Here is a 24046-nt window from a genome sequence, read left to right on the forward strand (position 1 = left end):
CTGTTATCTAAACATAATTACCTAAAGGCCCCACCTTCAGATACCATAACATTGGAGGTTAAGGCCTCAACATGTAAGCTGGTAGGAGACAAAAATATTTGGTCCATAATAGTTCTTTTATTCCATCATTTTGTCTTCCTCCCCTGAGAGGGATAATTTTGTTTTTAGTTTTAATTTTTTCCCATGTTTGTGTGAAAGAGAAAATTACCTCTTATGAATGAGTCTGACATCAAAAATTATAAATAAATTAAAAAGAAGTCTTCACTTTAACACTCCTAGGAGTAGTAATTAGTGTTATCTGGCAGAATACATAAGTTATTATATGTATATTTATGGGAATGTGTGGTTAAGATTTAACATTTAGCTTTTCAATCCACTTGAATTTTATTTTTTGTATTCACTATTAAGTTTGGATCTATATTGCAGGTACTTAACTCTTGATCCTTCAGCATTTCTTGACTAATTTCACTGTTTTCCCCAGTCAAATAAAATATTACTAACTTCATTTTAGAGCCTATTTTGTAAACATGCGTCTGTTTGTGTGCTTTCAATACTGTTTACGGTACTGTTAAATATAGTACTTTTGCCTTTTTAAATTAACTTTATTAACTTTACTTTGACATTTTTCTTGCCATTTACTAGGTCATTGTCATTTTTGAAATATTTCTTGGCTCTTACACCTACCCTGCTTTGAGTTTTAACTGGAATTATGTTGAATTTGTGTACTATTATGGGGAGAATTGACATGTTTTTAAGGGTTTTTTTTTTTTTGCCAATTAGGCTTACATGTTGTCTTTTAAAATTTTATGCATGAGTATTTTATAAGCAATGTTTTAGAAAGATCGATTAAACCTTTCTGCAAGAAATTTGCCTTTTCAGCATCCAGTGAGAAAGTTAAGTGAGCTACCAATGTTATGAATAGTCTGAAAATACCCTTACACTGTTAGAATAATTCTTTTTTTTTTTTTTTTTTTTTTTTTTTTTTTTTTTTTTTTTGTTTTTCCTCCGGTACCGGGAACCGAACTCACGACCTTGCACTTGCCAGGCAGGCGCTTTTGCCGCTGAGCTAAATCCCCAGCCCCCTGTTAGAATAATTCTTGAGGTGATATATTTTTCTTAACTGTAAGCCTGGGTATTACTTCATAATATCATTAACTTTTAAAAGTAATATTCATAAGATTGCTTTTTCATGAATTTACTTATTTTCTGGTTTAGTGCCAGGTTTATGACTTGATAAAATTCATTAAAATACTATCACATTTTATATGTCTAGGATTAATTAGTAATTACACTTAAAAATATGAAAAAGCATGATGGTAAATTTTTGAAGCTTGGTAATATTGTGGAACAGTGGTTAAAAGGACCAAAACTGAGCATAAGCTCTGTATTTGTTTCTGTAATATCTTCATTTATATCTTAGGTTATATAGTTTGCACTCTTATTTATTTTTCCCTTCCAAAGAAGTACATGACAATAATAATTGTTCAAAGATTTTGTTTAGAACTCTTTTACAGTGTTTCTTGATTATCCTGTTATAAATCTGCATTTTCATATTCATTAATAAATACTAATTAGGCATAAAATTTAAGTTTTAAAGCTACTTACTTTGGATTATTTCTTACATGCACACTTATTTCTTCTGTCATGTCACACGTGTGAGTGGTGAGCTCTCCAGTACTTACTTGTGTTCTTACATACTTGTCAGTGAACAGCATCTTAACAGACTGTAGTATTCATGTATATTAGTCTCCCTCAAAATGTTTTGCTCCATTGCTTTGAGAAAGGAAGTAAAGATTATGTGGAAAAAGTTTCATGTCATTTGATTTTAGCCTTTGCTTTTCCATGTTTTTCCTTGAAATGAAAAAAAAAATTCACATGTATATAAACATTTCATCAGTGTCTTGAAAGATCTTTTCTGTAAAGATTTTTAACATACAGGAATCCACCAAAATAATACTTTGGTATTGCATTTGATTTGAAACAACTTACATGAGTAAGTTATTTATTGCTATATAAAAAGTACCCTGAAAGTAACTTTGAAGCAGCATCCATCTGTTATCTCTTTCTGTGGCTTAAGAATCTAGACATGGCTCTGCTGGACCTTCTGGTTTAGTCTCATTGAGCAGCTGTCAAAGTGTCAGCTAGGTCTGGGGTCTCATGTGAAAGCTTGAATGAGGAAGAATTTTTTGGGATATCTCACCAGTTTAGAGCACACAAAGCTCTTCTCAATCCTATTTTGTTATCCAGTCATAAAAGTGTTTGTATTTTTTTTTTTTTGGCTTTTTAGAAAACTTCTTTATTATTACATATTTGTCACACATATTGATTGCATTCATCATAGGGAATTTGTACTTTTACATAAATATTTCCTTTTTTCCCCTATTCCCTTTGCCTACATTCAATTCCTTCTCCCCTCCCCATTTACAAAATATTTGTTTCCTTTTTTTTTTTTTAATTTTTCCTTTCCCATCCTTCTTTTCCCCTACCCTTCCTTGTTCTCCTTCCCCTTGGAACATTTTCTTCCTATTTTCCAATGTCTATCATCCATTTTGGTCCTTTTTTATGCTTTCGTTTCACACACAAGAGAAACAATGTGATGTTTAAACAAGCGTCTGATTTAGTTCACTTAAAAGCATGTTCTCAAGGTACATCTGTTTACCTAAAAATGTCTCAAGTTTGTCCTTGAGACAGAGGAGTAGACCATTGTCTACTCCATAAAACTGCATTTTTCTTTATCCATTCACTCACTGAAGAACATCTAGGCTGTTTTTAAGATTTAGGTATACAAATTGTGCTGCTATAAATGTGGATGTGCAAACATTGCTGTGATATGAATGCTTTTAACTTTTTCAGGAAGATACCAAGAAGGGAAATAGCTAGGTCAGATGGAACCTCTAGGAATATTCATGCTGATTTCCACAGTGATTCTACCAAATTACACTCCCAACAACAGTGGAAAAGGATTCCTTTTCCTCCACAGCCTCACCAGCATTTATTATTGGTTGATTTTTTTGATGATAGCTATTCTTTCTGAAGTGAGATAGATTCTCAGTGTTTTAATTTGCATCTCTTGAATAACCAATGATGAACATTTTTTCATATATCTGCTGTTTATACTTCTTCATCTGAGAAGTGTCTGTTCATTTTAGATGCCCAGATTTTATTAGGCCTTTAAATTTGTGTGTGGGGGGGTCTGATTTTTTTTTAGTTCTTTCTCCTTTCTAGTTATTAGACTTTTATGTGAGGAATAGTTGGTAAAAATTTTTTTCCCATTTTGTGGTTTGTCTCTTTACTCTGTTGGTAATTTCTTTTGCTGTGCAAGAGCTTTTTAATATGATGAGATCCTAATTGTTGATTCTTTGTAATATTCCCTGTGCAATCAGGCTTTTGTTCATACAGTGTTTGCCTACACCTGTGTCATCAAGAGTTTTACCTGTTTTATCTTCTAGCAGATTGTTTCCCTTTTTAATATTTGTATCTTTAATCCATTCTGATTTTAGCTTAGTGCATGGTGAGAGATAAGGGTCTAGGTTTAATTTTTGGCATGTTTAAAGCCAGTTTTCCCAGCACCATTTATTAAAGAGACTTTATTCCAGTGAAAGTGTTTAGTTCTGTGAAAGATAAGGTGGCTGAGTACATTTGGAGTGCTATTGATTCTCAGGTCTCTTTCTCTCTCTCTGTTTTTTTCTTTTTTTCTTTTTTTTTCTTTTTTTGGCTAGCACTAAGATGTTTTTATCACAGTAGCTTTGTAATATTACTTAAGATTAGCAATTGTGATGTCCCCTGACTTGCCTTTGTTACCCAGAATTTCCCTTGTTATTCTGTGTCTCTTCTGGTTCCATATGAATTATAGGGATGTTTTCTCTAGGTCTGTGAAGTATGCTGTTGGTATTTTGACTGAGATTGCATTAAATCTGTATAATAGATTTGGAACTATGGCCATTTTAACTATGTTGGTTCTGCCTATCCAAGAACACATGATATGTTTCCTTTTTTTTTTAATATCCTCTTCAATCTCCTTTTTCGGAGTACTTGAGTTTTCAGCATACAGGTTTTTCACTTTGTTAGATTGAGTGTTCATAGTTTGTATGTGTGTGTGTACTTACAGAGATGAGAAAGGGTGGGACAGAGAACATACGTTAGTGTAACCTTTCCATTTTGATAATTATGTGTTTTTCTTTTATAGGTGCCTTAGCTGGACCAATTATTGTGGAGCCACATATCACAGCAGTATTGGGGAAGAATGTTTCACTCAAGTGTTTAATTGAAGTGAATGAAACCATAACACAAATTTCATGGGAGAAGATACATGGCAAAAATACACAGACTGTTGCAGTTCATCATCCTCAGTATGGATTCTCTGTTCAAGGAGAATATCAGGGAAGAGTCTCATTTAAAAATTATTCACTTAATGATGCAACAATTACTCTGCATAATATAGGATTTTCTGATTCTGGAAAATACATTTGCAAAGCTGTTACATTCCCACTTGGAAATGCCCAGTCCTCTACAACTGTGACTGTGCTAGGTAAGTGTGGTTGGATTGTGTGTTTTGGTGACAGTGGTGAAAATTCTAATAAAATTATTTTTAACAATTTAAAATGTTTGAAATTTTTCGTTAAAATGAATTTAAATGTGATTTCTCAAGTTCTGTCTTAAAATGTTTGATTTTAGGCTCTCTTAATTTCAACAAAATCTTAACTGTATCTACTTATATCCTATAGTGCTATGTAGTTTTAGCTGTTACTTTTTATAGTATTTCATTTATAATAGTAAATTATTATAAATGCTGAGTTTCTGTAACATTCATTTTAATTAATTTGCTAATGGTAATTAATGGTAACTAAATTACTATGATCAGTTAAGCCTTCCAGTTTTTTCAGTGACTGGCTGTGACTTTTTTGAACCCTTGACACTTTGTGTTTCAGCTTTCACATCAGATTTTATTCTTGCTATTGTAGATTTGTGTAACTGTTTGAGTCTGTGCTTCAGGAAGACTGGTCTGATGTTTTTGATAGACTATAATGATGAAATCTGTAAATCATTATTCTTCAACTATGAGGCCACAAAGGCTTTGAATTAATTTTCTCAGTTCTGCCAATTGAGTGAAGAAGGGCAGAATTAAAAAAATAATTAGGATTTTGTAACTGGTATATGTCAGAGACAAGGGCAGCTTGAACAGTAGCAGGTTGGAAACTTGGTGACTGAGTAAACTGTTAGTTAAGTGGCCTTCTCTAGATGAAACACAGGTACTGGGAGGCTTAGACAGTGAGTGCCAGCTCAGTGGGTTAAGAGTACAGAGGGGAAAATAGCAGGCATGTACTTAGAAGCTGAGGAGCTAAGTCGTGTAGCAAAATTGGAGGAAGTTGGGAATCATATAGGCAATGTTTATTAGATAAAAATTTTAAAGTAAATATAAAACTAACCAAACAGGTGTAGGGCCATGTATTAGAGTATAGGTTGGAAGAAGTATAGATGAAGAGTTTGGGAGAGCTACTAGAAGAGCTCAGGCAGAGTAAGAATCAAGAGAAGGTGATTGTCAGGAGAAGCCTATTTTTTTCGGCCTGTAGAAATGACTTACCCTTTTCAGTTCTACGAGTGGCTCATAGCCAATATCATTCCAAATTTATTTTTTAAAACAGATTCTTAGAAAAGAGGACTTTGTTCTTTTTAACTGAGTAGAAAGGCTGTGCTGAAATAGCACATTCTGCAAAATTAACAGAATAGTTGTAAAGAAAATACTGTGTCATAGATGATGATGTTCGGTGACATTAAAGTTTCAGTGGAGTGTTTGACACAGAAACCAAATTAAGAAAATTGGAGATAACAAAAAATTTTAAGAAAATTCAACAAATGCCCCATAATAGAAGAGTTGCTGCATTAATTATAGTATTCCTCTTAATGGAATATTACATAGTCATTAAGAGAAGAAAACTATAGTTGAGAAGTGCTGCTGCATGAAAAGAAATGAACCACACAATTAGAAATAGAAATAAACAGGACTCTAATCTCTGAAAAAGGTGGACAAAGGAGGTGAGCTTTTACAGTTGCTCCAGCTTCTTCCTTTGATGGCTTGAAAGCCATAGATCAGGTACTAGGGGGTCAGGGAAGAAGGAACAATGAGAGGAGAGAGACAATTCTCAGTAGCATCTTAGGAGGTATATTAGTCAGGGTTTTACTGGAGAAACAGATATAATACAAGATGTACAAATGTATGAGAAATTACAAGATTGGCTTCTGACAGTCAGCCAGAGAGCTGTATGAGGAAGCATGCAGAGGGTGTCTGCACACTGAAGACCAAAGGAATCAGTCCAGGGTCTGGAGTTTACTGCAGAGTTCCATGGAAGTCCGTACCAGGAGGCCAATGAGTCTGCAGTGGAAGGCTGAAGGATCCAAGGCGGAAGATGAAGAGTCTGCACAAGAAGCCAGGAGACAAAGGCCAAGCTGAAGGTGAAGACTGGAGCTCCTCCAAAAGGAATGGAAGTTCCTCTGTCCTTCTTCATTTCCCTTTTATATTATCTAGGTGATGATCCACCCTAGGGTGGCTCCTCTACACCCCAGGGTGGGTCTTCTACACCCCAGGGTATAGAATTGCTGAGCCAGTTGCTGAGCCAAGTTTAGTTATGCTTCTAAACTTCTCAGGTTGACATAATCAATCAGCCACTACAGTCCACCCCTTGTCAACTTGGCAACCAGACACATTTCTTTAAACCAATCCCCAGATACAAAGACATGTATATAATTGTGCCTAACATGTTATATCTATCCATTGTACAAACAGAAATGTAGTTATCCTCTTACCCAAATAGAATGTAAATTTGCTTTGATGTTTACATTTATGATTTCATAATTTGAACATTATAACACAGGTTTAATAATCCTGAAGAGCCAGAATTAAGTTTATCAACCTTATATTACATTAACACAGTACAGAGGAGAAATGGTACCATTATAATCCTCTTTTCTGTAGCTGGTCACGGGATCATAGTTGGTATTTAGAACTACCTTCTTCCACCAGCCATTCTGTATTCCCTTGTCCTTCAGCAAGCACCTCAGCAGGTCTTGGTTATTTTCCTGGTGGAGTGACCCATACCTTCATTCCTGAAGGCTCTGGACCATTTGTCATTGTGCCTGTATTAGGTTGTTGTAGTTTTCCATTGACTTTAATAATAGGGCAAGGTAATATTAAGAGGCACCCTAAGGGATCTCCCTGCACTCTATGTGTATTCTTCTTTTCCTCCATTGTGGAGTAGCAGTCCAATTTACCCCTGATAGTCTGGGTCAGTCACCCCTGACAACACTGTGATTTTGTTTTTAAGTTGTTTCCTCAGAGGCATGAGGAGACCAAAATGACCAGGGGGAATCTTAGCTTCCAGTTCAGTGGTATCATTGTTGTGCTTCCTAGGGTAAGCCTTCCCCCCTCTGGAACTAAGACTTCTAAGCCAGCAGAACCTAAGGTCAAGGGGACAGGAAGCCGAAATTTTCTAATGGATCACTAGGGGTAATGGTGAGTGGTACCATTCGTACTTCCACCCCTTGATTCCTGGACCCATGAATCCTGGCAGTGGGGGACACAGTGCCATATAGTGGATGCTGATTCAAGGCATATATAGCCTTTTGAAGTACCTTACCCCAGCCCTGCAAGCTATTGCCACCTAGCTGGCACTGTAATTGTGTCTTCAAAAGACCATTCCAACTTTCTATCAATCCAGCTGCTTCTGGATGGTGAGGAACATGGTAAGACCAGTGAATTCCAAGAGCATGGGCCCATTTCCTCACTTCTTTGGCTGTAAAGTGTGTTCCTTGGTCAGAGGCAGTGCTATGTAGAATCCCATGACGGTAGATAAGGCATTCTGTGAGTCCGTGGATGGTAGTTTTGGCAGAAGCATTACGTGCAGCAATGGCAAATCCATATCCAGAATATGTGTCTATACCAGTGAGGACAAAGCGTAGTCCCTTCCATGATGGAAGTCGTCCAGTGTAATCAACCTGCCACTGGTTGCAGGTTGATCACCACAGGGAATGGTGCCATACTGGGGACTCAGTGTTGGTCTCTGCTGCTGGCATATTGGGCATTCAGCAGTGGCTGTAGCCAGGTCAGCCTTGGTGAGTGGGAGTCCATGTTGCTGAGCCCATGCGTAACCTCCATCCCTGCCACCATGGCCACTCTGTTCATGAGCCCACTGGGCAGTGACAGGGGTGGCTGAAGAAGGAGGTTGGCCACTAGCTACAGACCAGGTCATCTTATCCACTTGATTATTAAAGTCCTCTTCTGCTGATGTCACTTTTGGTGAGCATTTACATGGGAAACAAATATTTTTACATCCTTTGCCCACATGGAGAGGCCTGCCCATCTACCTCTTCCCCAGATATCTTTGTCACCGATTTTTCAATTATGTTCTTTCCAAGTTCCTGACCAGCCAGCCAGACCATTGGCTGCAACCCATGAGTCAGTATACAGTCACACATCTGGCCACTTCGTCTTCCAGGCAAAGTGTATTGCCAAGTGCACTGCTTGAAGTTCTTCCCACTGTGAAGATTTCCCTTCACCACTGTCCTTCAGGGATGTCCCAGAGAGGAGCTGTAATGCTGCAGCTGTCCACTTGCAGGTGGCGCCTGCATAGCATGCAGAGCCATCCGTAAACCAGGCCCTAGCCTTCTCTTCCTCTGATAGCTGATCATATGGTACACCCCACAAGGCCATAGGTGCATGCTGGGAAACAGAAGGCAGTACAGTAGGCGTAGCAGCCATAGGTATCTGGGCACCTTCCTCATGTAGTTTACTTGTACCCTCTGGACCTTCCCTGGCTCGATCATGAATATACCACTTCCATTTAATGATAGACTGTTGTTGTGCATGTCCAACCTTATGACTTGGTGGATCAGATAATACCCAGACCATGATAGGCAACTCAGGTCACATGGTGATCTGGTGTCCCATCGTCAAGTGTTCAGTTTCCACTGAGGCCCAGTAACAGGCCAAGCACTGTTTTTCAAAGGGAGAGTAGTTGTCTGCAGATGATGGCAGAGCTTTGCTCCAAAATCCTAAAGGCCTCAGCTGCAATTCACCTATGGGGGCCTGCCAGAGACTCCAAACAGCGTCTCTCTCTACCACTGACACTTCAAGCAGCATGGAGTCTGCTGGATCATATGGCCCTAGGGGCAGAGCAGCCTGAACAGCAGCCTGGACCTGTTGCAGAGCCTTTTCCTGTTCTGGGCCCCACTCAAAATTAGCAGCGTTCTGAGTCACTCGGTAAATGGGCCAGAGTAAAACACCTAAGTGAGGAATGCGTTGCCTCCAAAATCCAAATAGGCCCAGTAGGCATTGTGCCTCGTTTTTGGTCCCAGATGCAACAACTTGTCTTTTAGAAGGAATATCTCTACATGCTCCACACCACTAGACTCCTAGGAACTTCACTGAAGTAGAAGGACCTTGAATTTTTGTTGGATTTATTTCCCATCCTCTGGCTCTCAAATGCCTTACTAACAAATCCAGAGTGGTTGCTACCTTCTGCTCACTAGGCCCAATCAGCATAACATCATCCATATAATGGACCAGTGTGATAACATTGTGGGAGAGAAAAGCGATCAAGATCCCTGCAAACTAAGTTGTGACACAGGGCTGGCAAGTTAATATACCCCTGAGGTAACACAGTGAAGGTGTATTGCTGGCCGTGCCAGCTGAAGGCAAATTGTTTCTGATGATCCTTATGGATAGGTATGGAGAAGAAGGCATTTGCCGAGTCAGTAGCTGCATACCAACTACCAGGAGATGTATTAATCTGCTCAAGCAAGGAAACCACATCTGGTACCGCCGCAGCAATTGGAGTCACCACTTGATTTAGTTTACGGTAATCCACTGTCATTCTCCAAGACCCATCTGTCTTCTGTACGGGCCAAATGGGAGAATTAAATAGAGATGTGGTGGGGACCACCACCCCTGCATCCTTCAAGTCCTTGAAAGTGGCACTAATCTCTGGAATCCCTCCAGGAATGCAGTACTGCTTTTGGTTTACTATTTTACCAGGCAGAGGCAACTCTAATGGTTTCCATTTGGCCTTCCCAGCCATAATAGCCCTCACTCTACAGGTTAGGGAACCAGTGTGAGGATTCTGCCAAGTACTAAGCACATCTATCCCAATTATACATTCTGGAACAGGGGAAATGACTACAGGATGGATCCGAGGACCTATTGGACTGACTGTGAGTCAGACTTTCGCTAAAACTCCATTGATCACCTGACCTCCATAGGACCCTACTCTTACTGGAGGGCCACAATGACATTTTGGATCCCCTGGAATCAGTGTTAGTTCAGAACTAGTGTCTACTAGTCCCCGAAATGTCTGATCATTCCCTTTTCCCCAGTGTACAGTTACTCAAGCAAAGGGCCTTAGGTCCCTTTGGGGAAGGATGGGAGAAAGTCTTAACTGTATAAATTTTGGCGGTATCAGGATCCTTCCCCAAGGGGACCTGGCCTCCCCATCATTCAAGGGGAGTCTGTAAACTGACTCAAATCCAGGAACTGGTTGAGGGGCCATGGTTGCCTGTTACCACGATTTGAAGTAGGTTTCTGTTCTTTTGCCTTTAAATTTTTTCAACTGTATAAATCTAGTACAAATCTTGTAGGCTTTCTATGTATTTCACGTCTGGGAACACCGTGGCTAATCAGCTGGTGCCGTAGGTCTGCACGTGTCAGATTATTCTTGTCATTGTTCCGCTTCTGCTGTCCATTATAGTAAGTGCGTGGACCCTGCCTTTGACGAGTAAGTGCTGCCACTTGACCTCTGCTACTCCAGGGTCCAGTCAAGCCCACTGACCTTAAATTTCCTAATTGAGTAACCGCGGCACCCCTATAAGGTTTGGCATACAGAGAACAGCAATGACAGAGCTCTTCAGGAATGCTGGTGCTCCCCGCACAAATCTGTTTCTCAAAGTGTTAGTGAAGGGTTTACTTTTTGGATCGTCCCAACGTGGAGGATTAGGTTTGACACGACAGAGCTACTCTACCATTCCTATTTCCCTAAGCCTGTGAATCCCTTCATCAGTAGTAAACCATGGAACATCAGGCATCTCTAGCTCATTCCCAGTGGGCCATCTTTTAAGCCATACTTCTGCGAACCAGCCAATAGACTATTAATACCTTTCTTTACTCTGCAAGCTGCAGCGTTACATTCAGAATCCCTACTTAATGGGCCCATATCAACAAACTCTCCCTCATCCAGAGGCATGTTATTCCCACCATTATCCCATACTCTTAAAATCCATTCCTATACTTACTTGTTAGGCTTCTGCTTATAAGTGTTAGAAAACTCAAAAAGTTCTTTGGGAGAATAGTGGACCTCCTCATGGGTCACACTATGTATATCACCCTTAGGAGCCTTATGAGATTAGAGCCTAGTTAAAAAAAAAAAAAGAGAGAGATATTTGAGCCTGGTTATGGACCTAGAGGAAAAAATGGTGATGAGGGTGGGTCTTGAGGAGTGTCAACATTATCCTGCTTGGTTGACACAGGATTAGCTTCCCCCGGCGTACCAGGAGACACTAACACCGCAGGAGGTAGAGGCAGCAATGCCTCTGCCACAGTGGGTGGGGAGCTCTCTTCTACTGGCAAAATAATGTCCTCAGGATCTAGGAACTCAACATCCTTAACGTCCTCAGGATCCTCCCACACATCTCTATCCTGGTGTATGGGAATCCCATAAACCCTCACCTTTGCCTCAGATACCCTTCGAGGCTGAGCGTTAAATTTACATTGCAGTTCAGCCAGTCGAACTATGAGGGACTGCATCTGGGTCTCTGCAGTCTCAGTTTTGTGGCTAAAAGGAGATTTTCCTTCAAGACACACTTAGAAACTTTCAAATTTCTGATCTGTGACTGGAGATGGGAATTCGAATCTTTGCGCTTCTTATTTTCCTTTATAAGTTTATCTAGCGAGGCCAAGACCAACCCACCAGCATCATTATATTTTCCTACTCTGCGAAAGAAATTCAGAATTTTCATTTATGGAATCACTAAATTCCTGACATCTCACAAGTGGTGAATCAGGATAATCAAATGGATCTACACAGCATATTTGTTTAAACAGTTCACACCAAGGACTATCAGCGTTCCCCACAGAAGTGGGGGGGAAAGACCATGGTGTCTTCAGGTCTCATCAAATTGCGGAGCCAACTCCAGGAAGCCCTAAAGACATTAAGGAGTGCCATCATTATAATCCGTTTCTCTAGAGCCACTCCCAGTACCAAATTTTGTATCAGTCAGGATTTTACTGGAGAAACAGATATAACACAAGATGTACAAATGTATAAGAAATTACAAGATTGGTTTCTGACAATCAGCCAGAGAGTTGTGTGAGGAAGCATGCAGAGGGTCTGCACTGAAGACCAAAGGAATCAGTCCAGGAACTGGAGTTCACTGCAGAGTTCTGTGCAAGTCCTTACCAGGAGGCCAATGAGTCTGCGACGGAAGACTGAAGGATCCAAGGTGGAAGCCGAAGAGTCTGCACTAGAAGCCAGGAGACAAAGGCCAAGCTGAAGGTGAAGACTGGAGCTCCTCCAAAAGGAATGGAAGTTCCTCTGTCCTTCTCCATTTCCCTTTTATATTATCTAGGTGATGATCCACCCTAGGGTGGCTCCTCTACACCCTAGGGTATAGAATTGCTGAGCCAATTGCTGAGCCAATTGCTGAGCCAATTGCTGAGCCAAATTTAGTTATGCTCTAAACTTCTCAAGTTGACATAATCAACCACTATAGGGGGCCAGAGAAAACAGCAGCAAGCAGCTAGACAGGGAAGGGTGACTCTAAGATTGACTAAGATATTGACATACATGATAAAACTAATTTTAGAAAATCTATAAAACAAGAACATAGATGGATTTTTCTTAACAATTTAAAATTTACTAAAATAAATGGTTAAGTTCTTTAATGGAAAGGAAGGCTGCTCTTAATGATGGCATAAATTATTTGGACCAACATTCGCACTGAAGGAGAAATAGGAATACCTTTGAAAACTTCAAGGAAAGAACATGAGGAATATATGTAGATCAAAATCTAGTGGGTGAAAACCGAGCTTAACTTGGTTATGATAGCTACACCAACTTTATATTTGACAAGTCAGAAGAAACATGAGATGCAGAGCTAAAAGCGAAAATTTTGAGATCGTTGACAAGTGAGCGAAATGTCTAAAGTTCTGCTCCACGTGAAATGTTTCATCACCCTTCTCGTTCACTTGATACCCTAAAGACCTCAGTTCTCAGAGTAGTAAAAGAAATGAGAAGTAATGGCATCTTTATCGACTCTAGATCTCGTTACAACACTCGAGCAAACTGCACTTGAGAATGTCTTGGCCTGGTTTTCAGGAGCTTGGCCTAAGAAAACATGATTTTCTGGAGGAAGGTACTTATTTTCTGATCTCAGAATATTTCTACAGAAATTATTTAACGAAGCCATAAATTCTGGTTGAATAAGGAGACATATAAATAAAGAAGACTCCACAGGTAGCAGCCAAGTCGATTTATAAATTTTATTTAGAGAACAGGAAATAAAATGTTACACAGTAGATCTCAAAAGAGGGGATAGTATTTCTTAGTACATAAAGTAGTTAACTGTCAAGTAAATAAACTGATACATTTTAATACATTTTAGTTAAAAGCTACTAATTGAAAGACCAGAAAGGTAAAAAGACAAGGTTTGAACTGGTAGGAGACGTTTACACCACATATCAGCAAAAAAAGGACTATCTTCTCAAAATTATGGGGAATTTCTATGCCTCAATAAGGAAAAGAGCAGAGAGTTAGCTTTAATAGGCATTTTTAAGCAAGAGAAACTCCAAATGCCTCCAAAACATGAAAAATTTCTAATCTCATAATGTAAAAATTAAAATTAAATTGTATGTTGCCACATTACCATAAAATTGGGAAACATTGAGAGAAATGTGACAGGATTAAGTGTGGTGAATGAATGCACCAACAAGTGCTCTAAGTTTGGAGTAAATTAGTACTTTGGAAAGCTTTTTGGTATTTCCTGGTAATACTGAAAATAAGTATAGTAGTAGGAATTCTATTACATAGGACTACCTAGAGAAGCTTACACACAAATATACTAAGATACAAGAATGCAAATGTTTTACAGTTATTTAAACCGAAGAGGAAACAGCTGCAGTGTCCATCATAAATAAACTGTACAGTAGTTAAAGGTAATAATCTTTTCAATTACAGATCTAAATGACCTGAAACTACAAAGGCAAATGAATTCTAAGAGTAATAAACTAAATGATCCAATATGAGTTAATTTCTATAACATAAAGTTGAATCAATAACAAGTTGCACAAAACATAAATTATCTAATACCAATCTCAGAAAGTTCCAAAACAGGTGAAATGCAACTGCCTTGCTTAGATTTACATTTATTCATTGTAGAACTACAGTGAAAATAAGTAAAAACTTATTTCCAAAGTTAGTACAGGTCAGGTGAGATCAAAGAGAGAAACATGCAGGACTTAAGAGTGGCTAATGCGCTGCGCTGAGGTGTATGGTGATTACATAGATGTTTGCTATACGGTTATTCAATGTATGTGTTTTGTGCACTTTTTTCCTTTTATAACATAGAACTTCTTTTATATCTTACAGAAGAAGTACATGAAGAGAATATTAATATCACTTAAAGTAAAATATGAATTATAAATTGATAGGTATAAAGAACAGTTGGCATTGAAAGAACCAGTTAGAAATCTTGGAAATGATAATAGTCGTTGAAGTAAAAATTCATTGCATAGAATAACTTAACTGAATGAATTTATGAAGCATGTACTAAGGAATTTATGCAGAAAGAAATAGAAAAATTCCTGGAAAATGTGAAGAGATAGCCAGGAGGGGTATATGGAGTAGACGGAAGGGTTCTATCATTGTCCTTTACTCTGCTGAGGTACTTACCCTAGAAGATGGGTGGTATGTACATTCCAGTAAACACGGCTATTAGTGATGGTTCATGTTTGCATGAATTTAAAATATATCTTATAACCAAAAGTATTTAACAAATTGAGCAGTCCGTATCCTTTCTTTTCAGGTATGTAAAAGATGAAGGCATAAAAGGCAGTGTGTTTTAAATGAAATTATTGAATCACCCCCTGGCCCAAGAAAAACATGTTCTGTTTGTTCTCTTACGGGTTTCCTTAAAAGATGTTTTATTTGTGTGCCTAACATTGTAACTGTAGGCAGTACTAGTAACTTACTTTAAAAAGTGTTTGCTTTAAACTTCTTGCCAAGCATGAAGCATTTGTATATTAAAACTTTTTTTTTCAAGAATAATCTTTATTATCATTACAAATTATAATCAGATTCACAGAAAGTTTTCATATATACTGATTTGGAGAGAATCCATCTGTCCCTGTGAGTAATGTATATCTGTGTCAGGGAGAGTTGTATTTTTAATAGTAATGTGAGATTTTTGCCTTGTTCACCCCTAGCCAGTCCTCTTGTATTAACTGCTTTAAGAATGTAGTTCATACTGGCGTTACTTGAAAAGTATGTGTGTAAATTTTATCTGCGGTTATCACTAAGCTTGTGAAATGTGTCTAAATATAGTGGGAAGGATGTAAACAATTTTTAATTGAAACATAACTTTTTAAAAAATTTACAGTTGAACCCACTGTGAGCCTGATAAAAGGGCTAGATTCTTTAATTGATGGAGGAAATGAAACAGTAGCAGCCATTTGCACAGCAGCCACTGGAAAACCAGTTGCACGTATTTCCTGGGAAGGTGATCTTGGTGAGACGGAATTCTCTACAACTCATTTTCCGAATGAAACAGCAACAATTGTCAGCTATTATAAGCTGTTTCCAACCCGATTTGCTAGAGGAAGACGAATTACTTGTGTTGTGAAACATCCAGCCTTGGAAAAGGACGTCCGATATTCTTTCGTGTTAGATATACAATGTAAGTAGATGCTACTCTTTGCCTTTCAATTTAAGTCAAGCACTCTAGTTTTTCTTCCTTTGACATATTTCACCATCACACTCCTTTTTCCCCTTAACAAAGGATGATTTGTTCTGTCATGTGCTTATTTTATAGATGCCCCTGAAGTTTCAGTAACAGGGTATGATGGAAATTGGTTTGTAGGAAGAAAAGGTGTTAATCTCAAGTGTAATGCTGATGCAAATCCACCACCATTTAAATCTGTGTGGAGCAGGTAATATAATGTTATATTTCAAGAGAGAAATTTCAAGAAAGATTATTTTTCCATGTGTATTTAAAGTTTTTTTAATTGGTGTAATGCATGATTTTGATAATAAATGAAAAATTTAATTAAATGAAAGATACCTACATACATGTTCTACTGCCCCATCTCTCCCTCAAACTTCCAGTGCCATTCCTCAAAGGGTCCCTTAGCAGTTTTACCCTTTTTCTGGTACTAGTTACCATCATATGTCTGAAACTGCTACTTCTTGATTTACCAGTTTCTAACACTTCATTTCTTAAGTAGGTGAAGAATAAATTTTATATCTACCCCTTATCCACAAACACTGCATAGACATTCTTACTTTTTATTGTCTGAATGAAATTGTTACTGTTAAACTCTGTAATTACTGTTTGCTTCCCTAAGACAAACAGACACATTATTTATCAAGAGCTAAGTAGTATACCAGAATTCTCTTTTCTTTCATCTACAGCTATTGATCTTCCCTGTGGCTAATAATTGTCTTTTTACATGTGTAGTTTTAATGATCTCCATCTCTTTTTCTTTATCTCTAAATGTTCAAACTGTTATACTAAGATTTTCATTCTTATTGTAAATATTTGGGACCTAGTTCAATCTTGAGACTTTTATCTGTCAGCTTCAGATGATTTTATTTATTTTCTGTCATTTTCTCCTTTTTGGTTCATTCTTTTTAAATTACACTAATTGGTACAATTTAGAGACACATCATCACATCATTATGGAAAACTTGTACCTGTACATGATGTATCTTAGTTCCTTTTTTTCTCCCATTCCCCTCCTTTCCCTTCATCTCCTCCTCGCTTTATTTACAAAGCTTTGTTTCCATTTTATCCTTTTTTTCTCATCCTCCTCTTGTTCCCTTTTCCTTTTGAATAATTTCTTCCTGTTTCACAATGTCTATTATATATTTTGGTTTTTATTTATGCTTTCTCTTTCTCACACCAGAGAAGCAATGCAATATTCACATGTGTGTCCAGTTTATTTCACTTAAGAGTACCGTCTCAGGGTCCATCCATTTAGGTATAAATGGATGAAATTTGTCATCCGCCGCACCCCCCAGTTCCAGGGATCGAACTCACGACCTTGTGCTTGCTGGGCAGGCGCTGTGCCGTTCAGCTAAATCCCCAGCCCCCAATTTTGTCATTCTTTATGACTGAGTAGTGCTCCATTATATAAACAAGCACATCTTTTATAGCTTTTCATTGGGTGGTGGGCATTTGGGTTGTTTTCAAGATTTAGCTGTACAAACTGCTGCTATAAATATGACTGTGCATATATCGCTATGATATGGTGCTTTTAATTCTTTTGGGAAGATACCAAGAAGGGGAATAGCTGGGTCAAATGGGACCTGTAGTCCTAATGTTTTAAAGAATCTCCACGCTGATTTCCACAGTCGTACATTCTTACTGAAACCCCTGTTTCTTATATAATATCTTTTCACATTTTCCAAATGGTTTTATTGTTCTTCCTAGACTATATTCTTAAAATAATTTCCAGTTGACACAGTGATTTTTTAAAAAATGTTTTGTTACATTTGCAGTTTCTAAGAGCTACTTTCTCATCCCCTGATCATTTTAATAGCATCTTTTTCATATTTGATAGATGGTCTACCTTCTGGTTTCTTCACTGTAACGCCAGTTATTTTCTCCAGAGAGGTTTTTTTTTGCTTGGTCTCTCACCTTGTAGTTATTTATCCTCTTAGTTGTCCAGTCATTGCACAGTGAAAACTTTCTCTGTAACGAGGATTATTCATTAATAGTTTCCACTCAGAGTGATCCCGTAGATTTTCCTCTAAAAGTTCTAGATTTCATCAGTGAAGAATGGAAGTATTCTGGCTAATTCAGTTTACTTACTGAATTTTCCTCATTATTTTGAGAAGTAAACGCCTTGTATCTATGCGGAATTGGAGGGAGGCTGTTGATTTATTCTGTAACTTTCCGCTGCTCTCTTTATTTCTAGCCCTCTGCCGCCTGCTGGCATTCTGTAACAGTGGTTCAGACCCCAGGCTTTCCTGTCTTGGACCCTGCCGCCTCCTTTTGCATTCATATTCCTACTTCAGAGAGCTCCTCAGGCTGAAGGAGAGGTTTTGAACTTTGAAACCACCACCATTTTGGGTTGGATGATACTTTTTGCTCGCAGGCGCCCTGTAAATTGCACTATGTACAACATCCAGCCCTCCACCTCTACCAGTAGCACCAGCCACTCTCAGTTTCCAAAACTCACAATGTCTGCAGACACCCAGGTAGCGCAGGTAGCGCAGGATCACTCTTGGTTGAGAAATGCAGGCTTAAAACATGTGTTGTTACCTCCCTTTTCTGTCTTCTACAAGTGTATTGAATCATTGTGCTGCAGTCTATTTTCTTTAGCTCCATGGATTTTAAAGAACTTTCGAATTCCTTAACTCTTGTTTGTGGTGGGATTTTGTGGGAGTAAGGAAACAGTATATTTGGTTACGCTGTTACAGTTTTAAAGATAGATAGTTTTGAAATTAGGGTAGGCCTTTTTTCTTTTATCTTTTCTTAAAAGTGGGAGGCAGTCATTAATTAAGATGTCTGTTTGATAAAGTATTTCTAAAAGCTGTACAATTCTGGGTCTCATCCCAGTGCCTATACTTAGATGTCTTTTATTAGGAGTCATTTAACCCCTCTAGTGCTTAGTTTTGAGGTGGAAACATTGCTTCATGGAGGTTTTGTAAGGATGAATGTAAATGTCTATATTTTTCTAGAAACTTTGAGAATTATAAATGATTCATGTAACATAGATAAAAGAACACAGAAGATGCTTAGCATATGTCATCTGTGTCTTGGTTACTTTTTTCTCACTGCTGGGACAAAATACCTGACACCCAAAATTAAGGAGGGAAAGGTTTATTTTGCTAATAGTTCGTGGAAGTTCAATCCGTACTTGGCACATTATAAGGCAGAGTGGCACATGGCAGAGGGCTGCATCTCAGGGTGGCACCCCCAGCTAAGCGACTACCAGGACCCACACACCAGGGCGGAATGAGGGAGGAATGCCCCAAGCACTCTTTTCCTGTCCCTTACATATGTAAACTATCCACCCCAGGGTGGGTGTAGCTCTCACACCCACAATCATTTAACTCTAATAGTCTGCCCATGGGCTGCAGGAGGCTTTGGGGGGGACACACAGACAAAAACCATAACAGTCTGTTAAGTGGTTAGTGATATATGTAGCTTTTTCTTTCTCTGGTTTTATTGAATAAATAAGTATTATAAACCAGTTTTAATTTTCTCAGACAGTTTGGGGTCTGAGGTATGGTTGTAATTGATAAGGCATATACAATTCTGAAAGCTGATCTTGCAAAACTTTTTTGTCCAAAATCCTCTTAAGGTTGTGTGCTTTTGTTTTTGTTTACTAAAATTGTGTAATGACATTATCTTTACTCTTCAGTACTAAATTAAAGGTTTAGAGAATTCCTAATACAAAAAAAAAAAAAAAATACTGTATGTTCCAAAGCCTGAAACTTTTTGAGTGTTGACATATTTTAGGTTTCAAATTTTTGAATTAGAAATACTTAATGAGTAAAGTCTACATAAATATTCTAAAATCTGAGAATTTCCAAAATATGAAATACTTGCGGTTTCAAGCTTTTGGATAAAGGGTATTCAGTCTGCACTAAAACCCCAAAAGTTTTTAGTATTTTTCTCCGCACTGTTCTTGGGATTGCGAAATAATATCATTGCACCAGTTCTCCAGTATTAACTTGCTTCTTTCTACCTTTTTATTTATCCTTATTCCTTTTGTAATGAGTTTTTGATCTCAGTGTGTACTCTCATTAAAGGTAGGGTCTAAGTAACTCAGGCATTTTAAAAGCATTTTCGGGGCTGGGGATTTAGCTCAGCGGCAAAGCACCTGCCTGGCAAGTGCAAGGTCGTGAGTTCGGTTCCCAGTACCAGAGAAAAACCAAAAAAAAAAAAAGCATTTTCAAACTAAACACTTCTTTTTTTGGTAGTTTTATTTTTGATTTTATTTATCTTTTTTAGTACCCTCAGATTGGAAAAGTGATTTTTAACTTAGTTCCATTGAAATGAATGGCTTTAGAGTTTCTTCTCGTGGAGCTTACATGACTTATAATAATAATGGATATAGTAAATATGGACTGTTTCAGCCAAATTAGTATAGACATCACTTAGAGTTATTAATTCCAAATTATGCTTTAGTTTTTATTGTCACAGACACTCCTGCACAAATAAAATTTTTCTATTAGTTAAATCATTCTTTGTCTAAAGGTACTCTGTAAAAGGGAAGAAGTATACATCTTTGTTAGTATTAAATGATATGGTATAAATGCATTATAGAAGATGCCAAAACATTTTCATATATTTAAATGAGATGACCTTTTACTAAGGAAATTATAGATATATTATGTATGTATTCATAATTCATATAATTCATAATTAGAATTTCACTTACTTTGATACTGACTATGCCATCATATAATACATATTTCTAATTTCCACTTTTCTGAATATAATCTTTTAAAGTGATTTCCTTCTTCTTCCCTCCTATTCTGTTATATTGGCCTACCTGCACTTGTATGGATTAGTATTTGGGAAGGATGGATATATTTAATGGATTTTATCTTTATTAAAATAAAAATTTTATTACTTATATGCTGTCATTTTATGGTTAATTTTATCTAAAAGATAGTGGTAATTTTACTTACATCTCAAAGGTGTAATGTCTTTTGTAAGTTGCTGCAAATGAATATAGTTTGAAGGTACTTAAAATAGATCTGTGCTTTTTAAAATACAGGTTGGATGGGCAGTGGCCTGATGGTTTACTGGCTTCAGACAATACTCTTCATTTTGTCCATCCACTGACTTTCAATTATTCTGGTGTTTATATCTGTAAAGTGACAAATTCCCTTGGTCAAAGAAGTGATCAAAAGGTTATCTACATTTCTGGTAAGTTACTGTCTACTTGCAAAATAGTTATTTAAAATGTTTCTGTAGTGAGAATTATAAATGGTAATATGATCCTAGTGAGTAATGTATACTTGTAAAGGTACAGCTTGGTCGGTGTGTAATGTTTCAAATAATCTAAAAGAAATACAGTAAAGTAACCCTGTATGAAATACATGTATAAGGTATCATTTCTTTACTTAAAGGAATGTCAAAATGTTTATGCAACAGTTTTATACACATTTTAATACTTTTTCATGTAGTGTTCAGTTGAACAGTTGTTTGGCTTATACATGTATTCCATTCTAAATTCTCTAAACAAAGTATGCCTTTGGTGGCTACTCTGCATACAGTTGTTTTGATTTTTAAAAACAGAGCACTAACTTTGGTAACCTGCCTCGTTAAATAATACTGCTTGCCAGTCGTGGGCCTCGCTCATGTTGGTTTACTGAGAAATGATATAAGAATGCTACTGAAAACGTTTTCATGAAATAAACTTTAATATATTTCCTATTGCCAGTTCTTAAGCCACTAAGAACTCAGAGTTTTAACATTATTTGTTTCACTTGGATGTTTGGTTAATTGGCTGAATATAAATTGGAGCATTCATAAAATGTACATAGGGCTAAATTAAATTTTTTGTGTGGCTATAAATTGTCAGTAGAACACTGATTTAGGAAAAATATGTAAAATATTTTCAGTACTAACTGCAAGAATGTAGCATGTCTTTTTGCCTATCAGATAGAAAACTAAGAGAAAAAGGAAAAGAACCTTAGAAATTGCCATGTAGCAGTCTTTTTGCCTAACAGATACAAAACTAAGAGAAAAAGGAAAAGAACCTTGAGAAATGCGGGTTTATATGGTAAATGTGTAATGAGTAGTTAAGGTTTTTAATTTCTTCAAATCTAAAATGAAATAAACATTTTAGGAAAACTTCATGCTTGCTTAAAAGTTATATTCTTACTCTTTGTGTAATCATTCAGTAGAAAAACAGCTGCCACTGTACCGTATTCATAGAATGTTCACTATCATTTGTAGTTGTATGCTTGTTCATTTCCTTATTATATATCCTCAAAATTCAGCAACTTGTGTTTTCTCTCTGCACTGCTAGACTCAGATTTCTTTTATCTGATACTGGCAAGAAGCATGGCACTATCTACATTCCTAGCTGCTTCTGCTAGTAGCAGTGCTGTGGTGGGATCAGGGACGTTAAATAATAGTGGATCCATTTCTCTTTCTTCTGTAGAGGATAAGCCGTACAAAATGAATCTTTAAAGTGTAATTGTATAAACAATGTTTACTCTTTGTTCCTGTATTATACTGTTTGGTTTGGAATATTACTTTTAAACCATAGTGCAATATGTTATAGTTATGTAATCTGTAAGGCTCAATTGACAACGCTCAATTTGAGCACTCTTACATACAGTGGTTCCACTAGGGATATAGGAAATTTATCTCTTTTGACGTTCTGGGTCCACTTTCTAGTACTTCCAACTGCCTATCAATGACCATTAAACCACTTGTAGAAGTTGAGGAGACATTACACCTTAACATTTCTGAAACTGAGATTCTCCCCTTTTCCTGTCCCAGGACACCAAACTTCTTTCTCTGCCATTCTTTCTCCTGTCTGTTATATGTAGTTCTATCGTTACATTTGTTCAGAGTACGATCGTATCCTTGATTTCAGTTCTTTTTCAGGCCATACCCAATCTATTCGCAGGTCAGTGTTGGCTCTCCCATTATGTTATGTAGAATTTTACCAATTCTTCATTTCTTCTGCTAGCTTAAACCATCAGCAAGTGTTACTTCACTACATTCTAGCCATTTAATCTCCCACTTTGAATCTGTCACCCTTCAGTGTGTTATCAGATGCCCAGCCAGACTGATCCTTCTAAAGGGCATGTCACATCATGTCACTCTTCTCAGAACTTTCCACGGATTTTCCATTTTACCTACTGTGGAAACTAATATTCACAGTGCCTCACGGCTCTGTACATGTTGTAGTTCTGGTACCTTCCTGACCTCCTTTCTTCTTATACAGTTCTTGCTCATTGACACTGCCGCACCGGCTTTCTTGTTCTTTGAACACAACAGGTACTTTTCTGTGTCTGTCTTTGCATTCGCTTTTTCCACTTTTCCACTCTTTGGAGTACTCTTTTACAAGGTATCCTTGACACTTCCCTTGACAACCTTTAGGTATTTACTAAAGTACCACCTTTTTCAATGAAATCTTTCTTCCCTTGTGACTGTATTTTAAATTGAAAATGCTGTCTTATCACCCTGTTACAACATTCTGTCCTCTTCTGCCTTGCTTTTCTAGTTTTGCCAAGTGACATACTACATGTTTTTTTTACATGCTTGTCTCTTTTTACCTCCAGTAGAACTTGGGTCCTTAGTCAGCAAGGTTTTTGTCTTACTTTCATAATTGTCATGTTTCTGTCATCTACGGTAGTGTTTTAGATAGATGTTCAACATACTTTCATTGCATGCCTGAATGAATTTGACAAGATCAGGAAAGAATTAAAAATCCAGAGTTCTTTTTTACCTAACTTATGTTTTTTGACTACAGAATTGATGATTTTGCATATTTTTTAAATCAACATCCACTAAGCCTTAGAAGAAGGGAAATAAAGTTTTGAGTAAATATTTAAAAAATCACAATTACCTCTAAATACTTTAGAATAGCATAGCATTGTGAGATGAGGCTTTTTTTTCTTTTAATGATAATTAGACTTTTCCTTTCTACTCAGAATATTATAGTATACTCTCTTAGGTTTAGTTAATTGCACCGAGAGCTTGGAGTATCCTGAGTACCTTAGATATAATTCTGCTTTTCCATGATAACTGTCTAGTAAACCTAGTAGATTCTCATGAGACCAGGAGGACATGTACACAGTGAAAATTA

General features: G+C 37.3%; 2 protein-coding genes across 2 annotated transcripts in view; one reads left to right on the forward strand and one right to left on the reverse strand.

The window, feature by feature from the left end:
* Window positions 1-1989: 1989 nt before the first annotated feature.
* Window positions 1990-24046, forward strand: part of Pvrl3 (poliovirus receptor-related 3) — a 91969-nt gene continuing 69912 nt past the window's right edge. The window contains exons 1-5 of the mRNA XM_005386610.2: window positions 1990-1993; window positions 4187-4528; window positions 15637-15933; window positions 16069-16186; window positions 20993-21144. Coding sequence (XP_005386667.1) covers window positions 1990-1993; window positions 4187-4528; window positions 15637-15933; window positions 16069-16186; window positions 20993-21144 — 913 coding nt within the window. The remainder of the gene's footprint in view (window positions 1994-4186; window positions 4529-15636; window positions 15934-16068; window positions 16187-20992; window positions 21145-24046) is intronic.
* Window positions 9084-11712, reverse strand: LOC106148737 (endogenous retrovirus group K member 113 Pol protein-like). Its single transcript, XM_013515209.1, has one exon. The coding sequence runs from the start codon at window positions 10068-10070 to the stop codon at window positions 9540-9542; it is 531 nt and encodes a 176-aa protein (XP_013370663.1). The 5' UTR covers window positions 10071-11712; the 3' UTR covers window positions 9084-9539.

This window comes from Chinchilla lanigera, unplaced genomic scaffold (assembly GCF_000276665.1).
Source record: "Chinchilla lanigera isolate Chin_1 unplaced genomic scaffold, ChiLan1.0 scaffold00026, whole genome shotgun sequence".
NCBI lineage: Eukaryota > Metazoa > Chordata > Mammalia > Rodentia > Chinchillidae > Chinchilla > Chinchilla lanigera.

Bases quoted from the DNA above. Each gene is read 5' to 3' on its own strand.
- LOC106148737 (XM_013515209.1), bottom strand. From the start codon at position 10,070: ATGGCTGGGAAGGCCAAATGGAAACCATTAGAGTTGCCTCTGCCTGGT.